The sequence below is a fragment of the Pectinophora gossypiella genome, chromosome 15 (assembly GCF_024362695.1).
Source record: "Pectinophora gossypiella chromosome 15, ilPecGoss1.1, whole genome shotgun sequence".
NCBI lineage: Eukaryota > Metazoa > Arthropoda > Insecta > Lepidoptera > Gelechiidae > Pectinophora > Pectinophora gossypiella.
Window position 1 is genome coordinate 6,901,366 of NC_065418.1, and position 22,699 is coordinate 6,924,064.

The 22,699-nt window shown below is 37.0% G+C and overlaps 5 protein-coding genes across 10 annotated transcripts in view; 3 read left to right on the top strand and 2 right to left on the bottom strand.

Moving 5' to 3' along the window:
* Nucleotides 1-9,183, top strand: part of LOC126372932 (uncharacterized) — a 223,257-nt gene extending 214,074 nt beyond the window's left edge. For 5 of the 6 annotated variants that reach the window (XM_050018833.1, XM_050018837.1, XM_050018838.1 and 2 more), the window contains 7 exons: nucleotides 1,386-1,490; nucleotides 2,574-2,667; nucleotides 3,140-3,333; nucleotides 3,558-5,834; nucleotides 6,259-6,430; nucleotides 7,232-7,400; nucleotides 8,035-9,183. In XM_050018833.1, coding sequence (XP_049874790.1) covers nucleotides 1,386-1,490; nucleotides 2,574-2,667; nucleotides 3,140-3,333; nucleotides 3,558-5,834; nucleotides 6,259-6,430; nucleotides 7,232-7,400; nucleotides 8,035-8,224 — 3,201 coding nt within the window. In that variant the 3' untranslated portion in view covers nucleotides 8,225-9,183. The remainder of the gene's footprint in view (nucleotides 1-1,385; nucleotides 1,491-2,573; nucleotides 2,668-3,139; nucleotides 3,334-3,557; nucleotides 5,835-6,258; nucleotides 6,431-7,231; nucleotides 7,401-8,034) is intronic. The other variant, XM_050018836.1, reaches the window with a different exon arrangement.
* A 1,560-nt stretch (nucleotides 9,184-10,743) lies between these two features.
* Nucleotides 10,744-13,875, bottom strand: LOC126372953 (synaptobrevin homolog YKT6). The gene is made up of 2 exons (XM_050018870.1): nucleotides 13,709-13,875; nucleotides 10,744-13,611 (listed from the first exon to the last, which is right to left on the bottom strand). Exon 2 carries the CDS (start codon nucleotides 13,567-13,569, stop codon nucleotides 12,973-12,975), a length of 597 nt encoding a protein of 198 aa, XP_049874827.1. The 5' UTR covers nucleotides 13,570-13,611; nucleotides 13,709-13,875; the 3' UTR covers nucleotides 10,744-12,972.
* Nucleotides 13,876-14,356: 481 nt separating this feature from the next.
* Nucleotides 14,357-18,832, top strand: LOC126372949 (transcription initiation factor TFIID subunit 8). The gene is made up of 6 exons (XM_050018865.1): nucleotides 14,357-14,612; nucleotides 15,297-15,395; nucleotides 15,545-15,732; nucleotides 16,105-16,255; nucleotides 16,591-16,725; nucleotides 18,636-18,832. The coding sequence occupies exons 1-6, from the start codon at nucleotides 14,465-14,467 to the stop codon at nucleotides 18,740-18,742; spliced, it is 828 nt and encodes a 275-aa protein (XP_049874822.1). The 5' UTR covers nucleotides 14,357-14,464; the 3' UTR covers nucleotides 18,743-18,832.
* Nucleotides 18,833-19,364: 532 nt separating this feature from the next.
* LOC126372952 (proteasome subunit beta type-2) lies at nucleotides 19,365-20,551 on the bottom strand. Its single transcript, XM_050018869.1, has 4 exons — nucleotides 20,345-20,551; nucleotides 20,074-20,267; nucleotides 19,779-19,941; nucleotides 19,365-19,563 (listed from the first exon to the last, which is right to left on the bottom strand). The coding sequence occupies exons 1-4, from the start codon at nucleotides 20,448-20,450 to the stop codon at nucleotides 19,409-19,411; spliced, it is 618 nt and encodes a 205-aa protein (XP_049874826.1). The 5' UTR covers nucleotides 20,451-20,551; the 3' UTR covers nucleotides 19,365-19,408.
* Nucleotides 20,552-20,774: 223 nt separating this feature from the next.
* Nucleotides 20,775-22,448, top strand: LOC126372942 (mitochondrial tRNA-specific 2-thiouridylase 1). Its single transcript, XM_050018852.1, has 5 exons — nucleotides 20,775-20,933; nucleotides 21,021-21,371; nucleotides 21,445-21,671; nucleotides 21,805-21,972; nucleotides 22,129-22,448. Exons 1-5 carry the CDS (start codon nucleotides 20,858-20,860, stop codon nucleotides 22,438-22,440), a joined length of 1,134 nt encoding a protein of 377 aa, XP_049874809.1. The 5' UTR covers nucleotides 20,775-20,857; the 3' UTR covers nucleotides 22,441-22,448.
* Nucleotides 22,449-22,699: the final 251 nt, after the last annotated feature.

Below are 22,699 nucleotides of genomic sequence, written 5' to 3' on the forward strand. Positions count from 1 at the left end.
ATATTGAAAGTGAAGCTTCTATTTTAGTTCTATTCTGCAATCCTAGTATTTTAAAACGTGTTATGGCTGAGAGAAATAAAGCGGTGCAACCAAGTCTACTGACCAACCCGCACTGGTGCAGCGTGGTGGAGTACGCCCCATCCCCCTCCGATTGATTGAGGGGAAGCTTAAGCCCAGCAATGGGACGTATATAACAAACTCTACTGCATCTCTTGTTAAATTGTCTGCAGTAGCTAAAGAAAACCAACACATAATATTCCGATGTCAATCTTTGTCGTCCATTTATGGAATCTGAGCTGTTTTGTTATGGACGTCGTGTCGTTAATGAGCAACCAATGTGTATTAATGCGATTATTACGCTAAGTAAACGTATTAAGTCAAAACACATACAATAAACTATAAATTAATTTTAAAGTATCGCCCGGCGACCGTAAAAGGACGACGTAACGACCATATTCAATGAACCTTGTAATCACAATGTTTCTTTGCAAGTTACCTGACCAGTTGCTACCCGCAATAATGTCATTTCGGGCTTAGTTTCTAAAGATCTATATACACAGCCTATATACGTCCCACTGCTGGACACAGGCCTCCCCTCAATCAACCGGAAGGGGTATGGAGCATACTCCACCACGCTGCTCCACTGCGGGTTGGTTTCTAAAGATCTAGTAGGTACATAACTATAGTTTTTCGACAACTATGATTTATTATTTTTATAATACATTCAACAACTCTCTTTCCGGTCCTATTCGCGATTCAGTAAGATATGTGTCTTGTGATTACTACAGTCATTTAAGAGTAGATAAAATTGCAAAATGAGTGATGTATTCAAGGCTTCGCGATTTCATTATTCGCAATGATTATGTATCTACTTATAGTTATCGCCTTAAAAGCTTAATAACAATTATGAATTTCAAATATTTATTTTATATTAAAATAATATTTGTTGGCAACATCCAACAAATTATTATTTTTTACTTTTTAATCCACAAAATAGCAATACTTTTTTTTCCTTCTTCTACGATCAACGAACTGTGAAATAACGTAAATTGTGTGTGCCTAAAAAAAAAACAACGTGGTCTACTCAAAGTCGCTGTATTCTTTACCATCTTCTACACACCAGCCAGAGCACAACAACATCTGTGTGCGACATGGTCCTTCGAAGCCGGCATTAAGAAGCGTCGACCAACGAGTTGCGATTTTCTGCGAGTGCGATTTTATGACGTGCCGTCTATACAGCCGTCCACCCACGAAAAAAATATTGTGGAGACTGCGAGTTCCAGATTTGGTCCCTATTTGTTCCGAATACAGTCTTTCAATACAAAAAACATTCATATTTTTACGTCCGAGTATTGTATTAACAATGTGTCCCGTGATTGTTGCAGGTGCTACAACAATACGGCCCCCCATACTACACGCCAGACTTGTGTTACGGGCGCTACTACAGGCCACCGGGGCCCTACCACATGCCACCCCAGCCAGACGCACAGGTAAATAGAGCTTATGTTATCCTAGTACATTAAACACCTACTAAGCTTTCTAATTCTTTATAGGTAATCTTGAGGAGCTCGGTGGCGCAGCAGTAAACGCGCTCAGTCTGCGATTGTTGAAGTTAAGCAACTTTCGCAAAGGCCGGTCATAGGATGGGTGACCGCAAAAAAAAGTTTTCATCTCGAGCTCCTCCGTGCTTCGGAAGGCACGTTAAGCTGTTGGTCCCGGCTGCGTTAGCAGTCGTTAATAACCATCAATCTGCACTGGGCCCGTGTGATGGTTTAAGGCCCGATCTCCCTATCCATCCATAGGGAAGGCCCGTGCCCCAGCAGTGGAGACGTTAATGGGCTGATGATGATGATGAATCTTGATATACTTACAACGTTACGATTCGATTTGCATAAGGGTCTTGTATAAAATCTTTCATTGTCGATTTGTTGCTTCATTTCGATTTTTCGACATTTATCAATTTTCAATTATTTTATTTTTTTACAATTTGCATAAACTAGTCTTTAATGTTATGGGCGATAGGCTGATCCCTTATCACCATAAGGTTCATCATATCCATCTTTGGACTTCGTATCAACAGTGGCTGCAAGTTGTCTTTGATTACTTGTGGCTCTGCCCACCCCATTAGGGATTACGGGCGTGAGTTTATGTATGTATGTAGTCTTTAATATTCTTCTTTATAAGATGCCTATCTTATTTCCCAATTCATAAAAACATATTCCATTAGGATTCGTATAAGATCATCGAACTGTTCTAGACAGTCTAGGCAAATATAATCATAATTCTTGAGTAAATATACCGCTTTTTCATCATCGTTTACTGCTGAGATGTTATCGACTTATTGAACTTTTTACAAACCAGGTATATCTCAAGTGCTAGAACTATCTTGTCCAAACAATAGATATAAAATAAATGAGCACTGAAGACACGAAGATCATAAACGTCATAATAGATCAAGGTTGTAGTGAAGCTTTAGCCACTTACCAACTTTGTAGACCTAAAGTGAGGAGCAACAATGTACAGTTTAGCTCGTGTTGGGCAAACAATGAGGTTTACGATGTTTGTAATTGCAGATGGTTGGCGTTGGGAGCGAGCCGTATCCACCTCAGTACTACGGTACGCCACCTTGTTACCAACACTCACCACAAAGGATACCACCATACGTAGGTTAGTATCGTTAACTGCCGATTCGACCAATAATGTGCCTTCGCTGTGTGTATACCTGGATAAGGAAAGATTTCTTAAGATCAGAGATGTTAGCTATTTTAGTGTTGTACCGAAACATTGTTACGAGTCAGTGAAGCACTCTCTCAGGCGTTTGCTTTACGTATGTAAACGTAACATTGTCATCCTAATTGTAGGGATCTAACAGCCACTTCGTGAAATTATAGATCGTATATGTAAAATATGTATATACGTATACAAACAGAACAAGTAACACATTATTTTGTCCTATTTATGCATCTCCTCCAACAATAACTTAAATAACGCCCTATGTACTAAGGTACATATTAAGAGGAGGCCTGTGCGGGGCACAGGCCAACTGGCGTGTGTATGTAACCTACTCTACCACGCTGTTCCATTGGGGGGCATTGGAAGTGTTTGAGCCCGAAGAGTTCAGTAAAATCTTATTTTTCAGAATATCGCGGATGCCCGTGCCCATTAAACGCGTGTCCAAAAAACGTCCTTATTGGGCCCGCTACTGGTAAAGCCCCAACCGGTGGCGGCCCAGCGGACGTACCCTCAGCGCTTGCGCCGCCCGGGGGCGCCTTCCGAACGAAGGTGCGGGCGTGCGCACTCGACACTGCCGCCGACACACACGGCAGTGGAAAGGTAAGCATCCCTTTCATGCATCATACTTTATTCGGTCTAAAATTTCAGCATATAGAATGGGGTTATCGACTTCATCTCGTCTACGATTGATATTATAGCAATATAATCTTGTAGGTGCCTCATCATCTCCCTGCCCTTATCCCACACTTAGTATGGCACAACATGTATTCTTCATCCATACTAAAGTTGTAGGTGCCTACTTATTTTTTATTATTATTTTACAGGATCCACCGTTAGAACAAGAGCCACCAGCAGCAGCGGACGCACCACACCCATGTCCACTACCAGCCATCGGTGGTGCTTCGCCAAAACGTGAACTACTAGACAACATTCGCCTTGTTGGCGACATGTCAGGCCCGGGTGAAGCATTAGGACCACCGTCACCGGCCCGTGGCTCAGCCGGCGCCTGCGCCCCTCAACCGCCACCTTCCGCTCCACGAAGAGCTCGACTAGGCAAAGAAATGGCCAGAAAATCCCTTGTTCTCGCAGATACAGGTCAGCTAATGTCAACACCACAACAACCACCACCAGCACACCACAGCGATGCAGATGACGATGTGATGGCAATATCGCCGCCCACCTGCGCACCGATCGATCTTTCCTCGTCAGACGAAAGATCAACTCCTCTTGTTGATGTCAAAAAAGAAAACGAGGGCCCAACATGTGCAGCACCTAGGAAACCTGACGCACAAGCCTTAAGAGAACATAATTGTACAAGTTCTGTTCAAGAATCGCCGGAAAATAATGAACCAAAAGCCGTAAAGAGAAGATATTCGAGGCCAAAGTTGGAAATCGATATGAAAGATACCCAACTAGAGGAAAGTTGCAAAACTAATGGAATTGGTGAACATGTCAAACTACAAAAAAGAAGAAAGGTTTCTGGTGACCAGACGACTACAATTAGGACTGAAACAATTACAAAAGAGGCAAAGAAAAAAGCAACACAAAATGGAAATAAAAGGTCACCCAAAAATGAAAAGAAACCTGTCAAAAGGAAATTAGATAACTCTTCTTCTGCACCTAAAGCTAAAAGAATGCTTTTAGGTGCATCTGCTGACGCTCAGGTAAAAGATGTGATTCCGGCTTCTGAGGACATGAATAATAAACCGAAAATTAAGAGTGCACTTATACTCGATAATTTGATTAGGAAGAACAGTATCGACAGGGTGGATGCCAAAGGATATTCTTCAGATAAAGAATTGAATCCTGCTGAATTGTTCCTCTCTCCAAGTGAAACTATTTCACAAAACGCTTCAAAGAAGACGTTGAATATAAATAATAATATTGTGGAGAACAATGTGCCAGTTAGTAGTGGAGTAAGGCCTAACACGATTGCTGCTGTAAGTCAACTAATTGAGAAAAAGTTAGCGTGCAAAAAAATGGAGAAAGTTGATTCTAAAGTAACGCAAAGCTTGAAATCAGTATTAAAAACACCCACCGACAAGCTGAAACACGAAAATCCCACGCTATCTAGTGCTAAGTGCAAAACGAAGAGTGAAAAGAACAGTGCAAGTGTTGAAAGTAGTGATATTAAAGACAATGATATAAGTAAAGACAAAAGTGACTTACTTAAAGACAATCTTAAAGATTGTGATAGTGTTAGTAATAGTGTTGCGGTAGATGATGGATCAAAATCTACTAAGGTCTCTAAAACACCAAAACCAAAAGTGGGTCTTACTAAAAATGATACAAAAACAAAACCTACCGATGAATCTCATAAAGAAAAATCTACAGACGTGACAAAAGAGGCCACTGGTGAGAAAGATGCAAGTAAAACTGAAAAATCAAAAAGGAAATTTGCAAATAACAATGGCCAGATGAAAAACAAAAGCATCGAAAAGGTTGCGAAGTTGTTGCAATCAAAGAAACCAGTAACTGATACAGAAACTAATGATCTCAAAGATGAAAACGCGGATTCTTCGAAGGAAATTGTAGAAGTTCACGCGAATACAGATGGAGAGAAAACAATCTCAGATAAGGCCCCGGTGAAACGGTGCAAGGCCAACGGTGAAATGCAAACCAAGAGCATAGAGATGGTCGCGAAACTGCTTGGGTCCAAGAAACCCGCTACACAAACTGAAGACGCTACCCCAGCGGTGGAGGATAGTGACAAGCGACCAAGCACCGACGCCGCTGTGGACACAGAAACTCATAAACCAGACAAAATTTTGCCTAAACGATGCAAATTGACCAACGGTGAAATGAAAGAAGAAAAGAAAAAGAAAGTCGAAAAGGTAGTGAAGCTGTTAGTATCAAAGAAGCCTGCAATAAAGGCGGATGAAGCTACTCAAGTGGTAGAAGATGCTTGTGCATCTAGTCCGATCCCTAGCTTGGGGAGACGGACGAAGCGGCGGCGAAGCGGCGCAGGCACGCGGCGAGTGAGGCGACCGCCATTATACTCGCCACTCGTTCCTCCTTCACTGGAACACCGACACCCGCCGCGGTGGAGCAACGGCTGGCAATGGGATGGTGAACACTACCTGTCTAAAGTCTACCTCAACGTAAGTTCCTATGCAATAGATTCAATAGATAGCTCTGATTCTGTGCTAAATGCTATTTTAAACATCATTACTCAAAAAAACCATAACTCATGACAGATCTATTTTTTTTATTGAGAAAGAAAAACTATTTGAAATGCTTATAAGGTTTGGACTTAAAATTTATTCGCGTTTGGACCATATTAGAGAATAAATAAACAGAAGACTGACCAAACTTATTTATGAAGTGGACGCAAATGATAATTTTGAAAGAGAAAATCCTCAGCGAACGGTATAGGTTTTTTTTAAGAAATACCAGGTTCAGAGTACTAGTGGGATACCCTAAGCATCTTAATGACCCTACAAATAACGTTCACAGTATAGTAATAATAAAGTCGATTTTTTAATCCTAAGTCGTTGATTAAAAGATGTAATATCACTCTTATAGAATGATTCCCGCCTGGACCGCGTGGCTCGCTGCTGGCAACGGATGACGCACGCCAGCGGCGACAGTGTCTCGCGAGGAGACTGCGTGCTGCTGAAGGCCTCCACGGGCAACCGGCAGCAACCGTTCGTCGCCAGGGTCGCTAGTCTGTGGGAAAACCCTGACGACGGTGAGTGTGAGAATCTTTATACCTTACTTTTTATGTTCACACTTGCTTTCTTTCAACGTGTCTTGTCTTTGTGCCTATTTGGTTTAAGCAATGTGGAAGATCGAGGGATCAGGGGGTTAAGAATGCTACATTCATGCAAATCATCTAAAAAGCAACATTACTAATTGACATTCGTTGCGCACTTTCACGTGCGCAAATGACTAATTGCAATATTGCTTTTCAGATGAATTGCTTAAACATTACAGTAGAGGTCGCGTACGAGAATATTTAGTTTATAATAACAGTGATAAGTTGACAGGAATAGATGTAAGAACGACGTTTGTTTGTTGTCTTAAAAGAGACATCGTATATAAAGCTCTATTCTAATTGAAACAGATTTTAGTTAGTTTTTTAGTTTTAGTTTTAGTAACCAACTATGTAATGGAGAAATGAAGATTATACTTATAAATATCCATTTTCAGACTAGTTTGCACAACAACAATTTAAATGTAAGAAGAAGCAATCAAAGCACCCTCTCATCATATCGTTGCTGATGTGACTTATGTGCAATTTTTGTTAAAAAAAATGTTTGTCTTATTGATAATAGCAAAACGTGCAAATCAGATTCGCCAAATATTTGAGATACGTCAGTTCTGTAACTGCCAACAAACTAACATCGAAAAGGAAATGGAATGGTGGTGTAACGCTTAACACGTGTAGCTGCAGATTAAAATTCCCTTCGTCCGAGTTACACTTTTTTCGATCTAACTTTCTCGTTGTGAGTTTTTTACCAAAAAACCTCATTAAAACCCTCTATTTTCTGCACAGGCGAGATGATGGTATCCCTAGTGTGGTACTACCGGCCAGAGCATACAGAGAAGGGCCGGGAGCCGCACGACGCTCCGGACGAGGTATTCGCTTCCCGCCATCGCGACGCTAACTCCGTCGCCTGCATCGAAGACAAGTGCTACGTACTCACATACAACGAGTACTGCCGGTAAGTGGACCTACTTAGCTACTATTAGATAGACAACACAGTTCAGTACAGTAAACAATTACAGAATAATATTTTATAATAGGGTTTAACTTTTACAACTACTGCAAAGCCAGGCGGGAGATAGAACTGTCAAACGTGAAAGTTAGTGATGTGATATTATCGAAGTCAAGTCAAATATACTTTATTGCGTGTTTATTGCACACACTACACAAGAAAGATTACAGCAATTTCTCGTGTTTTTTTTATCGTGTATTAGTGTTGTTCCACCAACCCGTAGTGGAGCAGCCTAGTGGAGTTTGCTCCATACCCCCTTCGGTTGATTGAGGGGAGGCCTGTGCCCAGCAGTGGGACGTATATAGGCAGTTTATGTAGTGTTGTTCCTATATTTAAAAACCGAATTGTGTCTTTTCTAATGTGATAGGATCACCTGTCTCCATACCATTTATCATATCCATCAAACTTAGTATTAAAAGTAGCTGCAAGTTTTTTGGCATGATTGAAAACGAGCCTCCTAGTACCTGTAGTTTATGCGATTTCATGATGAGTAGTCAGTCGGTGTCCTGTCGCTTTTATATGTTATTCTAGAGATCAAATCAAAAAAACATTAAAATGACGCCATGCATTTCTCGAACAGTTACAGGAAGCGGCTAAAAGCGGCGGAGGAGGGCGTGACGATGCCGCCGCCCGTGGTGCCGCCGCTGCCGGCCGAGTACGCGCTGCCCAGCGACCACAAGGTGCCCCCCGGCGTCGCGCCCGAGCTCGTGCTCTTCTGCCGCAAGATCTACGACTTCCGAACCAAGAAGATCGTCGTGCCCAACAAATGACGCCCAATACCACCAGGATACAGATTGACAGTGTATACTCCCCGCCCGAGTCGATCCACGCGAACCTAAGTATTTCTAAAAGGAATCAACACCAAAGCTACTCTACGGACTATGTTAAGGTTCATTGTGTGGACACAGCGGTGGCTTGTGTAGTCCCCCGATCCTCACCTAGTACAAACGTCAGGGCGCAGTGTATGAGCGAGCGCCCGCTCTATGTGAATTATTATTGTGTTAGTAGTCGCCGAACGGTCCGTTTTGTTGCTTGTATCGTGATTTGTCGTAGATATGTGTCTCGGGAAGATTAAAGTGATTTGCTGTACTCACTTTATTTTGACGAATATTTTTTATCAAAAGATGCCTTTTATAAGATGTAAGTAGTTGTAAGAGATCATGGTGAAGCATAATTATGTACCTATAGCGAGTATATTTTCCTTCAGCTTGGGGTTCTATCCCACTTGTGTGCTAATTCTTCTGTAGAAGCGGTGTGTGCTGAGATCAGATATTTCTATTTCCTTGTATGTTTAACTTTAGTTTATATTTGGCTACGTGGAAATGAAAAGGCATTTATAATTACCTATACAATTATGTTTAATTTAATTGTTACTTTGTTGTCGGAGTAGAGTCTATATTAAATTATTATTTATAATTTAAGAGAAAATCTTGTAAAATCGGTGTGAGAAATGTAGAGACTTTTGATTTCGGCTTTATTTCTGACGGGTTAGTGTGTGTGTACATCGTGTCGTAGAACATTAGCCCTTATTGGGCTCTTATGTTTTAAGACTTTGAGATCAATTGTATCTTAAATTTAACATCACAAATGTAGTTAAGTTTCGTTTCGTTTCAATCAAGTAATGACATAAGATAGTACTTGAAACCTTATTGGGGTTAGTAGCTCCTGCCTTCCTCCGTACTAAGCTACATGTTCGTACTCGTAGTTTCCATTCATTAATGATATACGTGTAGACTTTTGAATTAAATGTGTACGAGTTATACTGACGATGATAGACGACATTGAAACTCTTTACCCTGCCTTCTGAGGAATTGATTTTATAATGCATTTCGGTCGTTATTGTTTGTTTGTAATAGGCGAAGACTGAATAGGAGCAACTTTCGTCGGACAAAAAGTTCGTTTTGAGTTTTCGAAACAAAATTCCAAACATTCTCACGATTATTATTTTCACATAACACATCAGCCAACATTATCTACACTAATTGAGAAAAATAACAAATGGGAACATTGTAACATATTTTAAAACGTAATTTAGTGCATAGATGTAAAACAACAAACACGTGTGTGTTGAATGAAAAGAGATATATTATACTACTTTAATAGTGAAATCTCTTTATCATTAGAGACATAATTTTAAGTAGCGCGGAAAAAATAAAAAAGATTATATTTAACGTTATAATTCCCGCGTGGAAGTTTGTAAAAGGGCATTTATACGTTTGCAGTTCTTGTACCAATCTTCTGCCTTCAATATTTTCTATACTGTTTATTTATTCGATCTACTTTGCACAATTATTGCAATAAGTTGTCTGGTTTACGTTGACTGTCGTTTGGTTAATGTTGAATTTTGTTGTACATACTTTGTTTGTAAATCTTACAAAATTGTTATCAACCTGGTGAGATTGTGTTTTAACCTCAGCTTCCTTTTCAATCTAAGTAATTGAAAATCATGTGGGCTTCTTGGTATGTCGCATAAATCTTCAGCAACAAAGTGTTTTTCAATCATGTATCGGGAATTACCCGTAAGTAGACAATAAATCCATGGTCAGTCTCACCGGTGGTATTCTATTCCAAAGCTTTCTATTATTAAGTTTCTATTCTAATCTTTCCATTGCTTGATGCCAAAAATTTAGCTGCAAAAATTCTATTATTCTGTAATGTGTACTACCCCTCTCCCTTCTATTAGGTTAAACCGACGGAGATGGAACCTGTGACGAAACTTTATCCACTAGTTTTGACACCGCATTTAAAAAAAAGACAAAATTATAAGTTTAGCTGTATTTTAGTTTCCGAAGTTAAAATTCTTCTATAAAATCTGAACTTTTGATCAGCCAAAAATAATGTCAATTTTAAAGGTTTGTAAGATTTTTATTCGAGGGTAGATCAAAAAAGTCTTGTCGTTCGCAGGTTCCGCCTCCGTCAGCACTCATTATTAATTAATTGTAGAATTAATGAGTAAATTCCATAATAATACTATTACTATAAGTGAGCTCCTTGCTTGTAGATGGATTGTTTTGAAGAATGTTACCTGGTATTCCGCAATTTCAAATAAATTTATATAGTCAATCATTTTTAGTTCTAGGTTTACTAATAAGGAAGAAATACCTTGTTTTTATTATTTAATTTATTTGTTTCAATGAAAATTATATAGGTATATTTTTATTATTGTAACCTACATAGTTATGTTGGCTGTAATTTAATATTGATGTAATTAATATATGTATTTTTATTTCAAACTGTTGTTTCATTTGCCAAAACTGCGAACGTTGATACGTAAATAATAACAATGCTGTAACAGTAAATATCCATTTATTTACTAAACACATTGCATTGTGAATATGTATACAACAATATCAATATCAAGTTCCAATACAGATACCTAGATTACAATAAATTACATGAAGTTCATTCGCCCTAGGAAAATGACGCCGGCGTGATTCACATTACTACAAGTCTAAAATAGTAACGTTGACAAGTTAACACAGATTGTGCAGTCTTTACAATAAGAGGTAAAGTCTACAATGGGTGTGAGGCCTATTTTATTGTCAAGAGACGCAATATAGCAATGCCAATTAAACACCAAGCAGACACATCTACTCAAGCATAACACCAAATACACTACGCAGTCTACAGGGAAAGCAGAGGACGTCCAACCCAAATGCAATCTTTACCCCTTCTTACCAAAGACTTAATTAAATGGACAGACCTTATCTCCAAATAAAAGATTCGTTTTGAGATAAGAATTGACATTAGCCAGGAATTTGAGCCTTCTCATAAAATACTGACTTTGCTAATAAATATAGGACAATGGTACCATTTATATTTGAGAATAAATATTAATTAAAATCGACGGAACATACTAAGTTAGTTTGTCTTTGTCAAGTAACAGATATAGTCATATTTGGTCACAATCATATCAAAATGATATGAAAAATTTTATTCACAATTAAATTAGTACTATTTATGGTGGGAAACACTCAAGATATTTGGCACCATAATTACGTGCTAACAATCATTAAGATTCCTATTAGAATTGCATATATTACTTGCCAGTTAGATGGTATTTCTATACTACAGATTGATACATTGTGCACATCTTTGTGAATCACTAATGAATTTCTAAATATTTGACTTTCAAATGCTGATAAGTTAATATATCAACGCCTACGCACTATGATCAGTATCTTTATGAAAAATACATAAATGTTGAAATATCACATAACATTACATTAAGATTGAAATAAATTGCATACATAGTTGATATGTAGAATATAGAGTATGACTGTATACTACATTACACAATCATGAAGAATTATAAATGTAATGCCTATTTCAATAAAATTGCATATTTGATACAGAAAATATTATCTCACTGTCACAAATCTTATGTCAGCAGTACTTATGATGAGTTTTTTCTATTAATCGCTTTGTAGTATAGTTATACCGACTCACTAAATGAACAATGGAACAACTAGTACGGTGAAGGAATGTATCAATTCATACAATCGCTTGCATAATAAATTCCACAGTCATTATGCCAGTCACTTAAATGATACTCAAACATACAGGTAAATTAAAAAACAGGCATACTAATGTACAATATAAAAATATAATGAATACCCTTGCAACCACAAGTAAATTAAGTAATATACAGCATTAATAAAATAGACCAATAAAAAATAAGAAATCTATATGTGCATATTACCAAGTAACAGCTTTAATCAATTACAGCATATTCACATAGTGCAAGCAGCCCTTAATTTACCCAAAATTCCTTACTCCTTATGTAAATGTAATATTTACAAATTTAGGCCACATTAGAATAACATCCAATCATTATTTTAACATCAGTCCATTTTATCGTAACTTGTGATGTTCAATACAGTCTAAACATGACCTATTTGCTAAAAGTAGAATTCGGTCATTCTAATTTGGAATTATAATACAAAAAAGTAATGAAAACAGGCAGGTTAACACCTACTTAAGCTGTATAAAGAATGACCGATTTTTACCTCTGCAAATAGTTAGAACATACAACGCCTACAATACTGTAGTCTTCTTTCAGTCACTAGTCAATATTCATTCTTTCTTACATACAAAATAAAATGTTTAGCCAATTTAATTAAGTTTCAAGTACTTTTATAGAACCAGAATACTATAATGTAATATAGAAACAATAATACATTTGCAACCAATTAAAATCTCAACTAAAGAGAACTCAAACTAAAAAAGTCCTTTGTCCATTTAGTATTTAGTTCTTAAAGAACATGTCTTAGAATAGTTATTACTACTTCTATTAAGAATAATTAAATTCATCAAAAGCTTCAAGTCACATCAAGTACATTGATCTATATGGTATAAGTGGTCAAGAATACTGAAAATTATATTTTGGTATAATAAGAACTACAGCACCAGTACTGTAGTATTTTCAGTATATCTTGTCCAATACAGACACTCAAAACATTTAGAAATCTTTGATAAGTAACAATTATGTATGGCCAGAGTAAAATTCGCCTGCAATTTAAAAGTTGCAGCAGCTATTGGTCTTACGAGCAGTTTTGTAAAATGCTTTGCTATGCATTGACAAACTGTCAGATTTAGCCACCAAGTCGTCCAGTTTTTCGCCTCGTTCTAAAACAGCTTTTATAGTATCATGTAATATAATTTTTGTTTCATCCAGATCATTTTGTATTTTAGTCAAAGCATCAGCTTCTTTTGGGTTCTGGTACCTGGCCAGATATTCTGGCAGCACAGGGAAATCAATAGTAGACTCATTACCTGTGGCCCACAGAGTAGCTGGCACCCTGGCTGTGAACTCATCAAGAATCTTTGTGATCAATGTGTGTGCCACTCTGTTAGGGTACTCATGATCTGATATCAGTATTCCTGCCAAATTGTCGGCTCGGACATATACCTGCAGCATGTACTCTCCTTCCTTAACAGACTGTCGTGATGCAGGCTGTGTCCTCTCCACCATTGTTTTGCTCACAAACGTCATGAATTCTTGGACAGAGCCTCTTTGGAAGAAACTGAAGCTCTGCAAGTCATATGCTGCCTTTAAGATGGTACCACTGTTCACACCTTTGTGGAGTACCAGAAGAGCGTAAACTTTCACCATTTTGGGGCTATTTATGTTCTTCTTGGCAGAAGAATCTTCTCTCTGAAAAGAAGAATCGTAGATAATGCTTTAATTTGTTACATTATGATGTTGATTGAGAAAATATAAAATGATAGATTGGTGGTGAAAGCCAACTTACCAACTGGCACAGTAGTTTGTGATGACTACTGAATATATGTCCACAGGAAATCACTTCAGTAGTTTCTAAAATTGATTATATTCTGTGATAACACTTTCTAAGCCATGCAACTGTAATAATTTTATTAGGTCTGGGATAGGAATTAACCCACACTCCCCGCAATACGTACTAAATGTCAAAAGTCATTTGTCATTTTCTTTTTTTAGCGTTGTTTTAATGTTCTAATCCATACAGCCAAACGGCTGAAAAACATAATGGAAGGCGTACTATGACGACTATAATACAATAATATAATAAATTATTGGTATAAACCAAAACGACGATGCGTTTTATATATCAAAATCCACTGATAAAAAATTTAATCAATTTTAGATTTCTGCCTCAAAAATCTTGCTTTCATGGCCTTTATGTTTTCTGCTACCTAGAAAAAACGAACGAACGCTCTAAACCTAAATTATTCAACTTAAACCTATATAGATATCTATTTCCAGGCACAGTAAAAATGGTTAAATCTGCAAAATGACCTAAAATTCGATGAGATTAATTTACCCTTTAACCAAAAAATATTTTCGGGTAGTATAAGCGCTATACCTCTGTCTTTTTTAAGAAAAAAAAAACAATTTAATTGTCAAAAAACGTATTGTTTTGTCCAGTTTTGTCACAGTCACAGACCAAGTAGTGTGTTTTGTGAACGTGTTTTGTTGACTTCTAATCCCAGATTTTTTAGGATCTAAGCACTTTTGCTTAATTTCAATCATGTCAGAAAGTACAGAAAAGGTAGAAAGCTGCTCTGATGCTCGCCGGAGGATTTTAAATATAGCTGTATCTACAGTTTTGCTCGAAACTGGGTTCGAAGCTTCAGATAAAATGTCGTTGGAAACCCTCACTGAAATACTCCAATGTTGTAAGTAAAAACCGGATTGTAACATGTACAACAGCTTCTTGATTTCGTATCTAAGTCCTGAAAGTAAAACGATAGTAGCATCTGTTTTATAAGGTCCTATTTTGATGTACAATCAAAGAGCAAAAGTGCAGCCACTGAGCCCAGCTAATTATTTGTAAACAGTGGTGAAATTATGAACCATTAGTTGTTATAATTATAAAATTTATATTTTTGTAGGTGGTTTTTGTATTATTTTTTAGGGGTCTGGCTGAAAATCTGCGTCGTATTGCCCCTCATGTGGGTCGATACGACATTAGCCGAGCTAGTACCCTTTTTAGTTTTAAGTCTTACATTTCATATAAGTATGTTAAAATTTTAATATTAAGAAATTTATGTAACGTCTTGTTAAAAAGATACGTAACCAGGAGGTCTTAAGTGCAACCAATTAATTTATTACTTTGCAAGAAACAGATTGGACTTTTGCTCCTTATCGTACATACTATCCACTCTTAATTCACATACTATCATCCTTCTATTGGGGTCCTGACATATATAATTTATAATGTAGTTGTTTACAAAGTCTCGTGTTTCTTACCTCATATTAACAATTTATGTAAAATTGTTTTACTGCTGTCTGTGGCATGTATTTCGATTACTTATGTATGTAATGGGTATCCAAGCTAATAAATTTAAATATGCTTTCAGTCTTAACAGAAGTTGGTAATTCTGCTAAGGGTTACTGTGAGCTGTCAGGAAGGGTGGAGCCAGTACTGGGAGATGTTGTAATGGCACTCATTAACATGGGTAAAGTGCATGCTTTTTAGATAAAGTCAAGATACAAACAAACAAGTATTAACTAATAGTAATCTGCTTTTTATTCTTTATCTTGCTTCTCGGCACAGCATTAGCATATTGCAGGATAGGTTGTCTCTTTATATCTCTTTTTCCATCAGGAATCAGCCTGCAGGGCTTAGAACAGTATGCAGCTCGTCCAAATAGACATGTGATACAGCCACCACAACAGGCACCAGCCCCACGCACACCAGCCATGTTATCAGCTGGGTCCAAAGCTAAGCCGGCACCACACATTCCTTTCCATCTGCCCCCACTGCCTGATCCACATGCATACATCAGAACACCTGTGAGTTATTAAATAATTTCTTAAACTCTTATGAATCCTCCAATCCATTTCATAAAAAATATAAGTAAACATTTTGTTAATTGTATATATATAGGTATATCTTTTTTTGTATTCTCTTCTATCTAAGGTACACTGTGTGACCTAAACCCCATAATATTTCCAACCATGCAAGGTTGGCTGGAAGAGACCTCTTTTACAGAAGTCGACCTTTTGTTTTATATCTTCATTGTCTTATTTTTCCTTGTTATGTGTACAATAAAGAATTATATATACTTAGATGCACTTGTATATAAATATCAATAAACAAAATTAAACAATGTTAAAAGTTGTCAGTAATCGCGTGAAAGCAATAATAATTATTTTTAATTTCAGACCCATAAACAACCGGTGACAGAATATGAGGCTATAAGAGAGAAGGCTGCTAGTCAGAAGAGGGATATTGAGAAGGCTCTCACAAAGTTCCTTGCCAAGACTAGTGAAACACACAATCTATTCAACACCGATGACAATCAAGTCTATCCATGTAAGAATAAGTTGTATTATTCCATATTTCCTTTTAGCGTTTCTTCTTTTACTCTCGTAATGGGAAAATACGCAATAAATTCCAAAGTGGGAGAGTAACCTTAGCCTACAGCCACATCAAAGCAATTCATCTAAAAAAGCAATAAAAGTAAGTACAATGCACACAAATGTCAAATAGCAATATTGCTTTTTTAGATTAATTGTATTGATGTAACATAACCCCTAGTTCTCAAAAGTTTGTATGTCAATTCTCAAAAGTTCTTAAAAGTTATATCCATTGTATTTGTACATGAAATGCTGTTTATATGATTAATCATATGTATTTTATTTTTCCAGTGATAGCCTGTAAGCCAACATTCCCGGCATATTTGCCTTGCCTGTTACCAACAGATCAAGTATTTGATTTTGATGAGTTAGAATATCACTTCCAAGTGGCCAATCGAACAGAGGATATGCCTTCAGACAAGAAAGGTAAGTTAATTATAGTTTTATATTTCAGAAACTTCTAAACTGACCCAGACTGGTTTCTCTAGCAGTTACACACTGGCACTCCACTGTGTGCAGTTGGGCATTGAGTATGCTCTGTACCCCTGGGACTACTTATACTTACTTATAGTTAATAATTATAAAAGATTAAATAATTAATATTTATACACTTCTCATCAAAAAAATCGAAACACTTCCGTTTTCATTGTTTCTGTCCGAATTTAACACAAAAAAGAATTCATACGATGAAAAAAAATACATAAATGTATAGCTGGCAGTTTGGCCATTACAGTAATAAGCGAAAATTCTAAATTCAAAATTAGAATTTCATTTGTTTATCTTATAAACGAAATGAATCACTGTTTTGAGACAAATGTGTGTTTAGGGTTGGAGTACATTTAGCGTTTAAAAACTAAAAATTGGCGCCTATCCTTAAACTTTTTGTTTTTTATTTCAATACTGTGACTTTGGGACGTCTGAAAAAAGGTTTTTTTTCTAAAACGTATGGATACTTCGCCCACAGAAGCCGCCCAAGTTGTGGCATTGCTGGATTCTGGCCTTAGTCAGCGTGTTGTGGCTGCAAGACTGCATCTAAGCCTGTCATCTGTTCATAGAGTCTATAAACGTTATCGGGAGACTGGTTTGTTCACGCGCCGTTCAGGATCTGGCAGGAATCGGGTCACTTCTGAGCGAGATGATCGATTTATTGTAACAACTTCTTTAAGAAATCGACGCCTTAACGCTTTTCAACTGCAGCAGCGGCTTCGTGTTGTACGAAGGGTGGCTGTAAGTGACTCTACAATTAGAAGGTTGAAGGATCGTGGACTGGTACCGCATAAGCCAGCAAATGGGCCGAAATTAACTGCAGACCATCGAAGAGCGCGCCTTAACTTTGCACGTGAGCACCTAAATTGGTCATACCTACAGTGGAGCAAAGTTCTCTTTTCTGATGAGTGTAAAATTATGCTGTATCGTAACGACGGAAGGAACAAGGTCTACAGAAGAGACGGAGAACGCTATGCACAATGCTGCATTGAAGAAAAGGTCAGCTATGGTGGCGGTTCGTGGACGGTTTGGGGAGGAATCAGCGCCGACGGTAAGACAGAGCTTGCTTTCGTGTCTGGGCCACGTCTGCCTGCACTAAACTGTCATCGGTACGTCGAAGAGTGTCTCGAGCCTCATGTGATGCCTTATGCACATTTTATTGGCAACGGCTTCATATTCATGCACGACAATGCTAGGGCTCACACCGCGGGCGTCGTACGAGATTATCTTAACGAAGTCGATATCTCTATTATGGAATGGCCAGCAAGAAGCCCGGACATGAATCCCATTGAACATCTGTGGGATGAATTAAAGAGACGAATTCGAGCAAGAGATCCTGCCCCAGAAACACTTAGCCAGCTGCAAGATGCAATCCAAGAGGAATGGGACAATATACCACAGCATGTGATCGTGACTCTCATCCGATCGATGAAGAACCGTATGGAAGCAGTAATTAGAGCTCGGGGAGGGAATACAAGTTATTAAATAAACGTTTTTTAGCTTTTTTTTTCATTTACGTGTGTTGTTTTATTCATTTCCTTTATACTCCATACGGAATAAAAATGACTCATTTAACAAAATACGAAACCTATGAAAAATTCATTTAAATTTAGAACATTAACATTAAGATTTGATAAGCTCATATTACTCACTATTAAACGACATTTAACATTTATTCCTAAATGTACACATTTTTCTGATAATCCTGACAAAACGTAAACTTGCAAGGTGTTTCGATTTTTTTGATGAGAAGTGTATATAGAAACTACTTTTGTATTTGTATACCAGATAAGAATTTTGCATATTTGGATCAAATTCCAATATTAAATTAATTTTTTTCTCTTCAACAGATCAATCTGATAATGAAGGGGAAAATGGTGGTGATAATGACAATGCTAACAACTCTCAAACAGATGGTCAAGACACCATGCCTGGTAGTCCCGACCGAAAAACTTGAATTATTTATTGTGAATTTAGTGTAGCTAAATAAGTAATAACTTTATAACATATTAATGATATAATTATATTATTATCATAGAAATTATGATTCTGTAGTTGTTTCATTTAATTCCTGGCCTACCTCGTCGTACTTTCATAGGCTTCTAATCTTTTCTGTTTATTTTATTTTATTTCTGTTATTCAGAAGAGTAATTTACTAGAGCGAGAGTGACCGCACGCGTGATCGTCGGGGCGATATTGTGCTGATAGTTGTGATTCAACCCTTATTTACCTACCAATTCCTTATCATCATTATACGGTGTGAAGATTTGAGTCCGGTTATTTACAGAAGCGACTGCCCTTCCAACCAGCGAAGGGAAAACCGGCCCAATAAAGGTTAGGTCACATAGCTCCGAAAATGTGTTTCTCAAACATGAATTTGAAAACAAATTCGACAATCATTGGTTTAGGCCTGTGCTGGATTCGAACCTGCGACCTCAAAGGGAGAGGCAAGCATTCTACCAACTGGGCTACCATGTCTCTACCAAATCCTTACATTCTCCAATATAAGGAATTGGCAGAGCAATGTAATCTTACATGCAAAAAAGGTTATGCTTCTTGTAATAAGTTATAAACACACATCAGTTTACAAAGAAATACCTTTATTTAACCTTACAATACAAAACTACTTGAGAGACGCAGAGTTGATGACGGGCAGATGCTTGATGCCTTCTCTGTTGACCATGGTCACTTGGAAGTTGGGCAGGCTCACAAACAAACGTTTATGGATTTCGGTGACACAACGCTTCAGGATTTCATATGCTTCTTCTTCAGTTGCATCTGAAAACAAACAGAAAGCACTCTTACTCCCATTACAGAAAAACATTATGAAAATTGTGTTGATTATAATCTACTCTTTTGAACCAACACTTTTACTATATCTTGTTTATGTGGGGATAAACTATTATTCTTGAAAGAATATAGATTTTCATAATTATGAAGTAGAAGTAGTATATTGATCATCATACATATAAAAAAAATGATTTCTTGTTTACCTTTCTTATAGTATCTGTCAAGGATACTCAAACTGAGGTAACCACCAAAGCCATGAGAAGCAAAAGGCACCTTCACACTGGATGCAAGGTAGTCCATGAAGTATAATTCAGGACCACTCTCCTTGTCGTAACCTGCCATGAGGAGGTTTACGAAATATGGGGTCTGAAAGAAATAAATTGAAATTAAGAAAACAAATAGGTATGTATTAAAGAGTAAGAATTTATATGGCACTAAGTATATTCAAAATTCAATATTGATATGAAGCTACTGGATACAAGTTTCACATATACTTACTCTGCTTCTGAGGTACTCAGCAAGGTTCTTGCGAGTGTAATTGGCAGCCGCAGTAGGTCCTAATTCGTATCCGTTACGCATCTTATATAGCTGAATGTTCTTTGCAATGTACTCTGCAAATTGAGTGGTATCTCCCGAATCACCAATCACACCCATCACCAGTTTTTCGGATATTTTGTAAATCTTTTCCTCATCTGTAATAAAAATGCAACATCTGTAAAGTATTCACTCTAATTATAAAAAACAAGCGAAGTAGAAACCGCTAACTCACCATCCTTCATCACCATAATACTGTGACTGGCGGATTGATCAGCGGCTATCATTACAAAATCATTGCACTGTATCCCCAAGAGACATTGTAAGTTGATGTTCGACATTTTTAGTGACCAATTTCTTTAAAAAATAGTAAATACCGCAAATACAAATCGTAGGATGATAACCTAAACAACGAAAAATGTCAACTCACTATACTCACTCTTTTCTGATCAAACTTTAATCGCAAAAGAAATAGAAGATCCATGTAGTTGTATAGCGGTTTCTCATTTTAAATTTACAATTGTAGTAAATAAAGTACAAATAAAACACTCATAACTAGAAAGTTTGTTCTCATTGAAAATCGGTAATCCAATAAAAAATCTGTAATTATCGGTTTTCTTCAAACTACAACACACAGCAACATTACAGATTATGTCAAATTAAAAACAAAATGTTATCCTTTTCAAAGTAAGGTTATTAAAATGATAACAACATTTTCTTCAGGATTTTGTAAAAACAAGCAAACAATATGTTTAGAAAAGTTGCATTGGGTATTTCTGGAGGAGTTGATAGTGCAGTCGCCGCGCTACTACTAAAACGGGCGGGTAAAATACTTCAGAACTACTTGCAAGATTCCGTTTTACTTTTATGTATCTTAGAAACATCATTAATCTATTTTTGGGTATTTTTAGGGTACAAAGTAGAAGGCGTATTCATGAGAAACTGGGACAATAATTACGAAGCTGGTTTCTGCTCAGATGAAAGAGATTTTGAAGATGCAACATATGTCTGTCGTAAGCTAGAAATCCCATTGCATAGAGTCTACTTCATTAAAGAATATTGGAATGAAGTATTCACTGTATTACTCAAGGAGTACGAGAATGGACTGACACCAAACCCGGATATATTATGCAACAGATATGTTAAGTTTGATAGCTTTTTTGAACATTGCAGGAAAAACTTAGGTGTTGATGCCATAGCCACTGGGCATTATGCTAACACGTCGTTTGGACCATTCTTAGAAAAATACAATGAGAATGAAGGTAAAATATTAATTAATTTCATGTGCAATATAAATATCAGCTCATTCAATAAAGTATTTTAATATCTTTTCAGGGGTCAGATTACTTCAGCCTGCAGATAAGTTTAAAGATCAAACATTTTTCCTATCTCAAGTGAAGCAATTTTCTTTAAGAAGATGTATGTTTCCTTTAGCAAATCTTTTAAAAACCAAAGTTAGAGAAATAGCAAAAAGTGAATGTTTATCAAATGTAGCTACTAAGAGAGATAGTACTGGAATATGTTTCATTGGAAAAAGGAGATTTCAGGATTTTATTGAAGAAGTAGGTATACAGAATGTCTTTCCATTAGAAAAAGTGTATTTTCCATAAAATGTTTGAATTTTTGTATATGAACATAGTAGATTTTATGTATATATTACTGGACTTATATTGATACTTTTTTTCTTGTTTTCAGTATATCCAGACAAAAAAAGGTCATTTTATAGACATAGACACTGGGCGAGTGGTGGGAGAACACAGTGGACTGCACAAGTGGACAGTTGGCCAAAGATGCTGCTTGTCTAATTGGAAACATGCTTATTTCATATTCAAGAAAGACTTGCAAACAAATAATATTTATGTTGTAAGTACCAGTGGTATATGTTGTGTGTGTGAAATACATATATAAACCAATAATTTTGTGTAGCTTGTTGAGTGGTTGTAAAATATTTACTTAAACAGTAAGTCCCACTGAGGGCCACAAAAAAGATATTATTGAATAAAATAGTTTTGATTGCAGGTAGCAGGCACGAAACATCCAGCCATTTGGAATAACCTTTGTTTCACCAGCTCTCCTCACTGGATACACAGTGAACCTCCAGAATTAAGCGAAAATAATATACTCAGATGTTACTTCAGGTTCCAACACACTAAACCTCTAGTGCCTTGTAAAATAGTCAACAATTCTGAAGGCCTCACTATTATGCTGGACCAAAATCTAAGAGCGCTTACTGAGGGCCAATATGGTGTTATGTACAAAGATGGTGAATGTTTAGGTAGTGCTAAAATAAAAGACGTCTGTCAAAATTTAACTTACGAATTATATACCTGATTTAAAAATTGTTATTTTATTTTTGCCAATAGTTATCGCATGTATGCTTAGAATTTCTGTGTAAGTTAAAGCTAAGATTCCAATATTATTTCATCTTACTAAGTCGTGCAAAGAGTTGAGGTATCAATAGAATAATAGTTAAACTTCCGTGTTACTCCGACTCTTATCCCAAATAGTTTAGTAATTTAGCCCATTCGAGTCTGTCAAATGGCGGATCCAAAGTGGCCGTAGATACTAAGCTTGCGTACTACATCCATCT

Coding starts and splice junctions, on each gene's coding strand:
- LOC126372953 (XM_050018870.1), bottom strand. CDS start 13,569: ATGGTGAAAGTTTACGCTCTTCTGGTACTCCACAAAGGTGTGAACAGT.
- LOC126372949 (XM_050018865.1), top strand. CDS start 14,465: ATGTCAGAAAGTACAGAAAAGGTAGAAAGCTGCTCTGATGCTCGCCGG. Junction 16,256..16,590: donor TGACAATCAAGTCTATCCAT/GTAAGAATAAGT, acceptor TTATTTTTCCAG/TGATAGCCTGTAAGCCAACA. Junction 16,726..18,635: donor TATGCCTTCAGACAAGAAAG/GTAAGTTAATTA, acceptor TCTCTTCAACAG/ATCAATCTGATAATGAAGGG.
- LOC126372952 (XM_050018869.1), bottom strand. CDS start 20,450: ATGTCGAACATCAACTTACAATGTCTCTTGGGGATACAGTGCAATGAT. Junction 19,942..20,073: donor CTGAGTACCTCAGAAGCAGA/GTAAGTATATGT, acceptor TATTTCTTTCAG/ACCCCATATTTCGTAAACCT. Junction 19,564..19,778: donor TGACAGATACTATAAGAAAG/GTAAACAAGAAA, acceptor GTTTGTTTTCAG/ATGCAACTGAAGAAGAAGCA.
- LOC126372942 (XM_050018852.1), top strand. CDS start 20,858: ATGTTTAGAAAAGTTGCATTGGGTATTTCTGGAGGAGTTGATAGTGCA. Junction 20,934..21,020: donor GCTACTACTAAAACGGGCGG/GTAAAATACTTC, acceptor GGGTATTTTTAG/GGTACAAAGTAGAAGGCGTA. Junction 21,672..21,804: donor TTCAGGATTTTATTGAAGAA/GTAGGTATACAG, acceptor TCTTGTTTTCAG/TATATCCAGACAAAAAAAGG.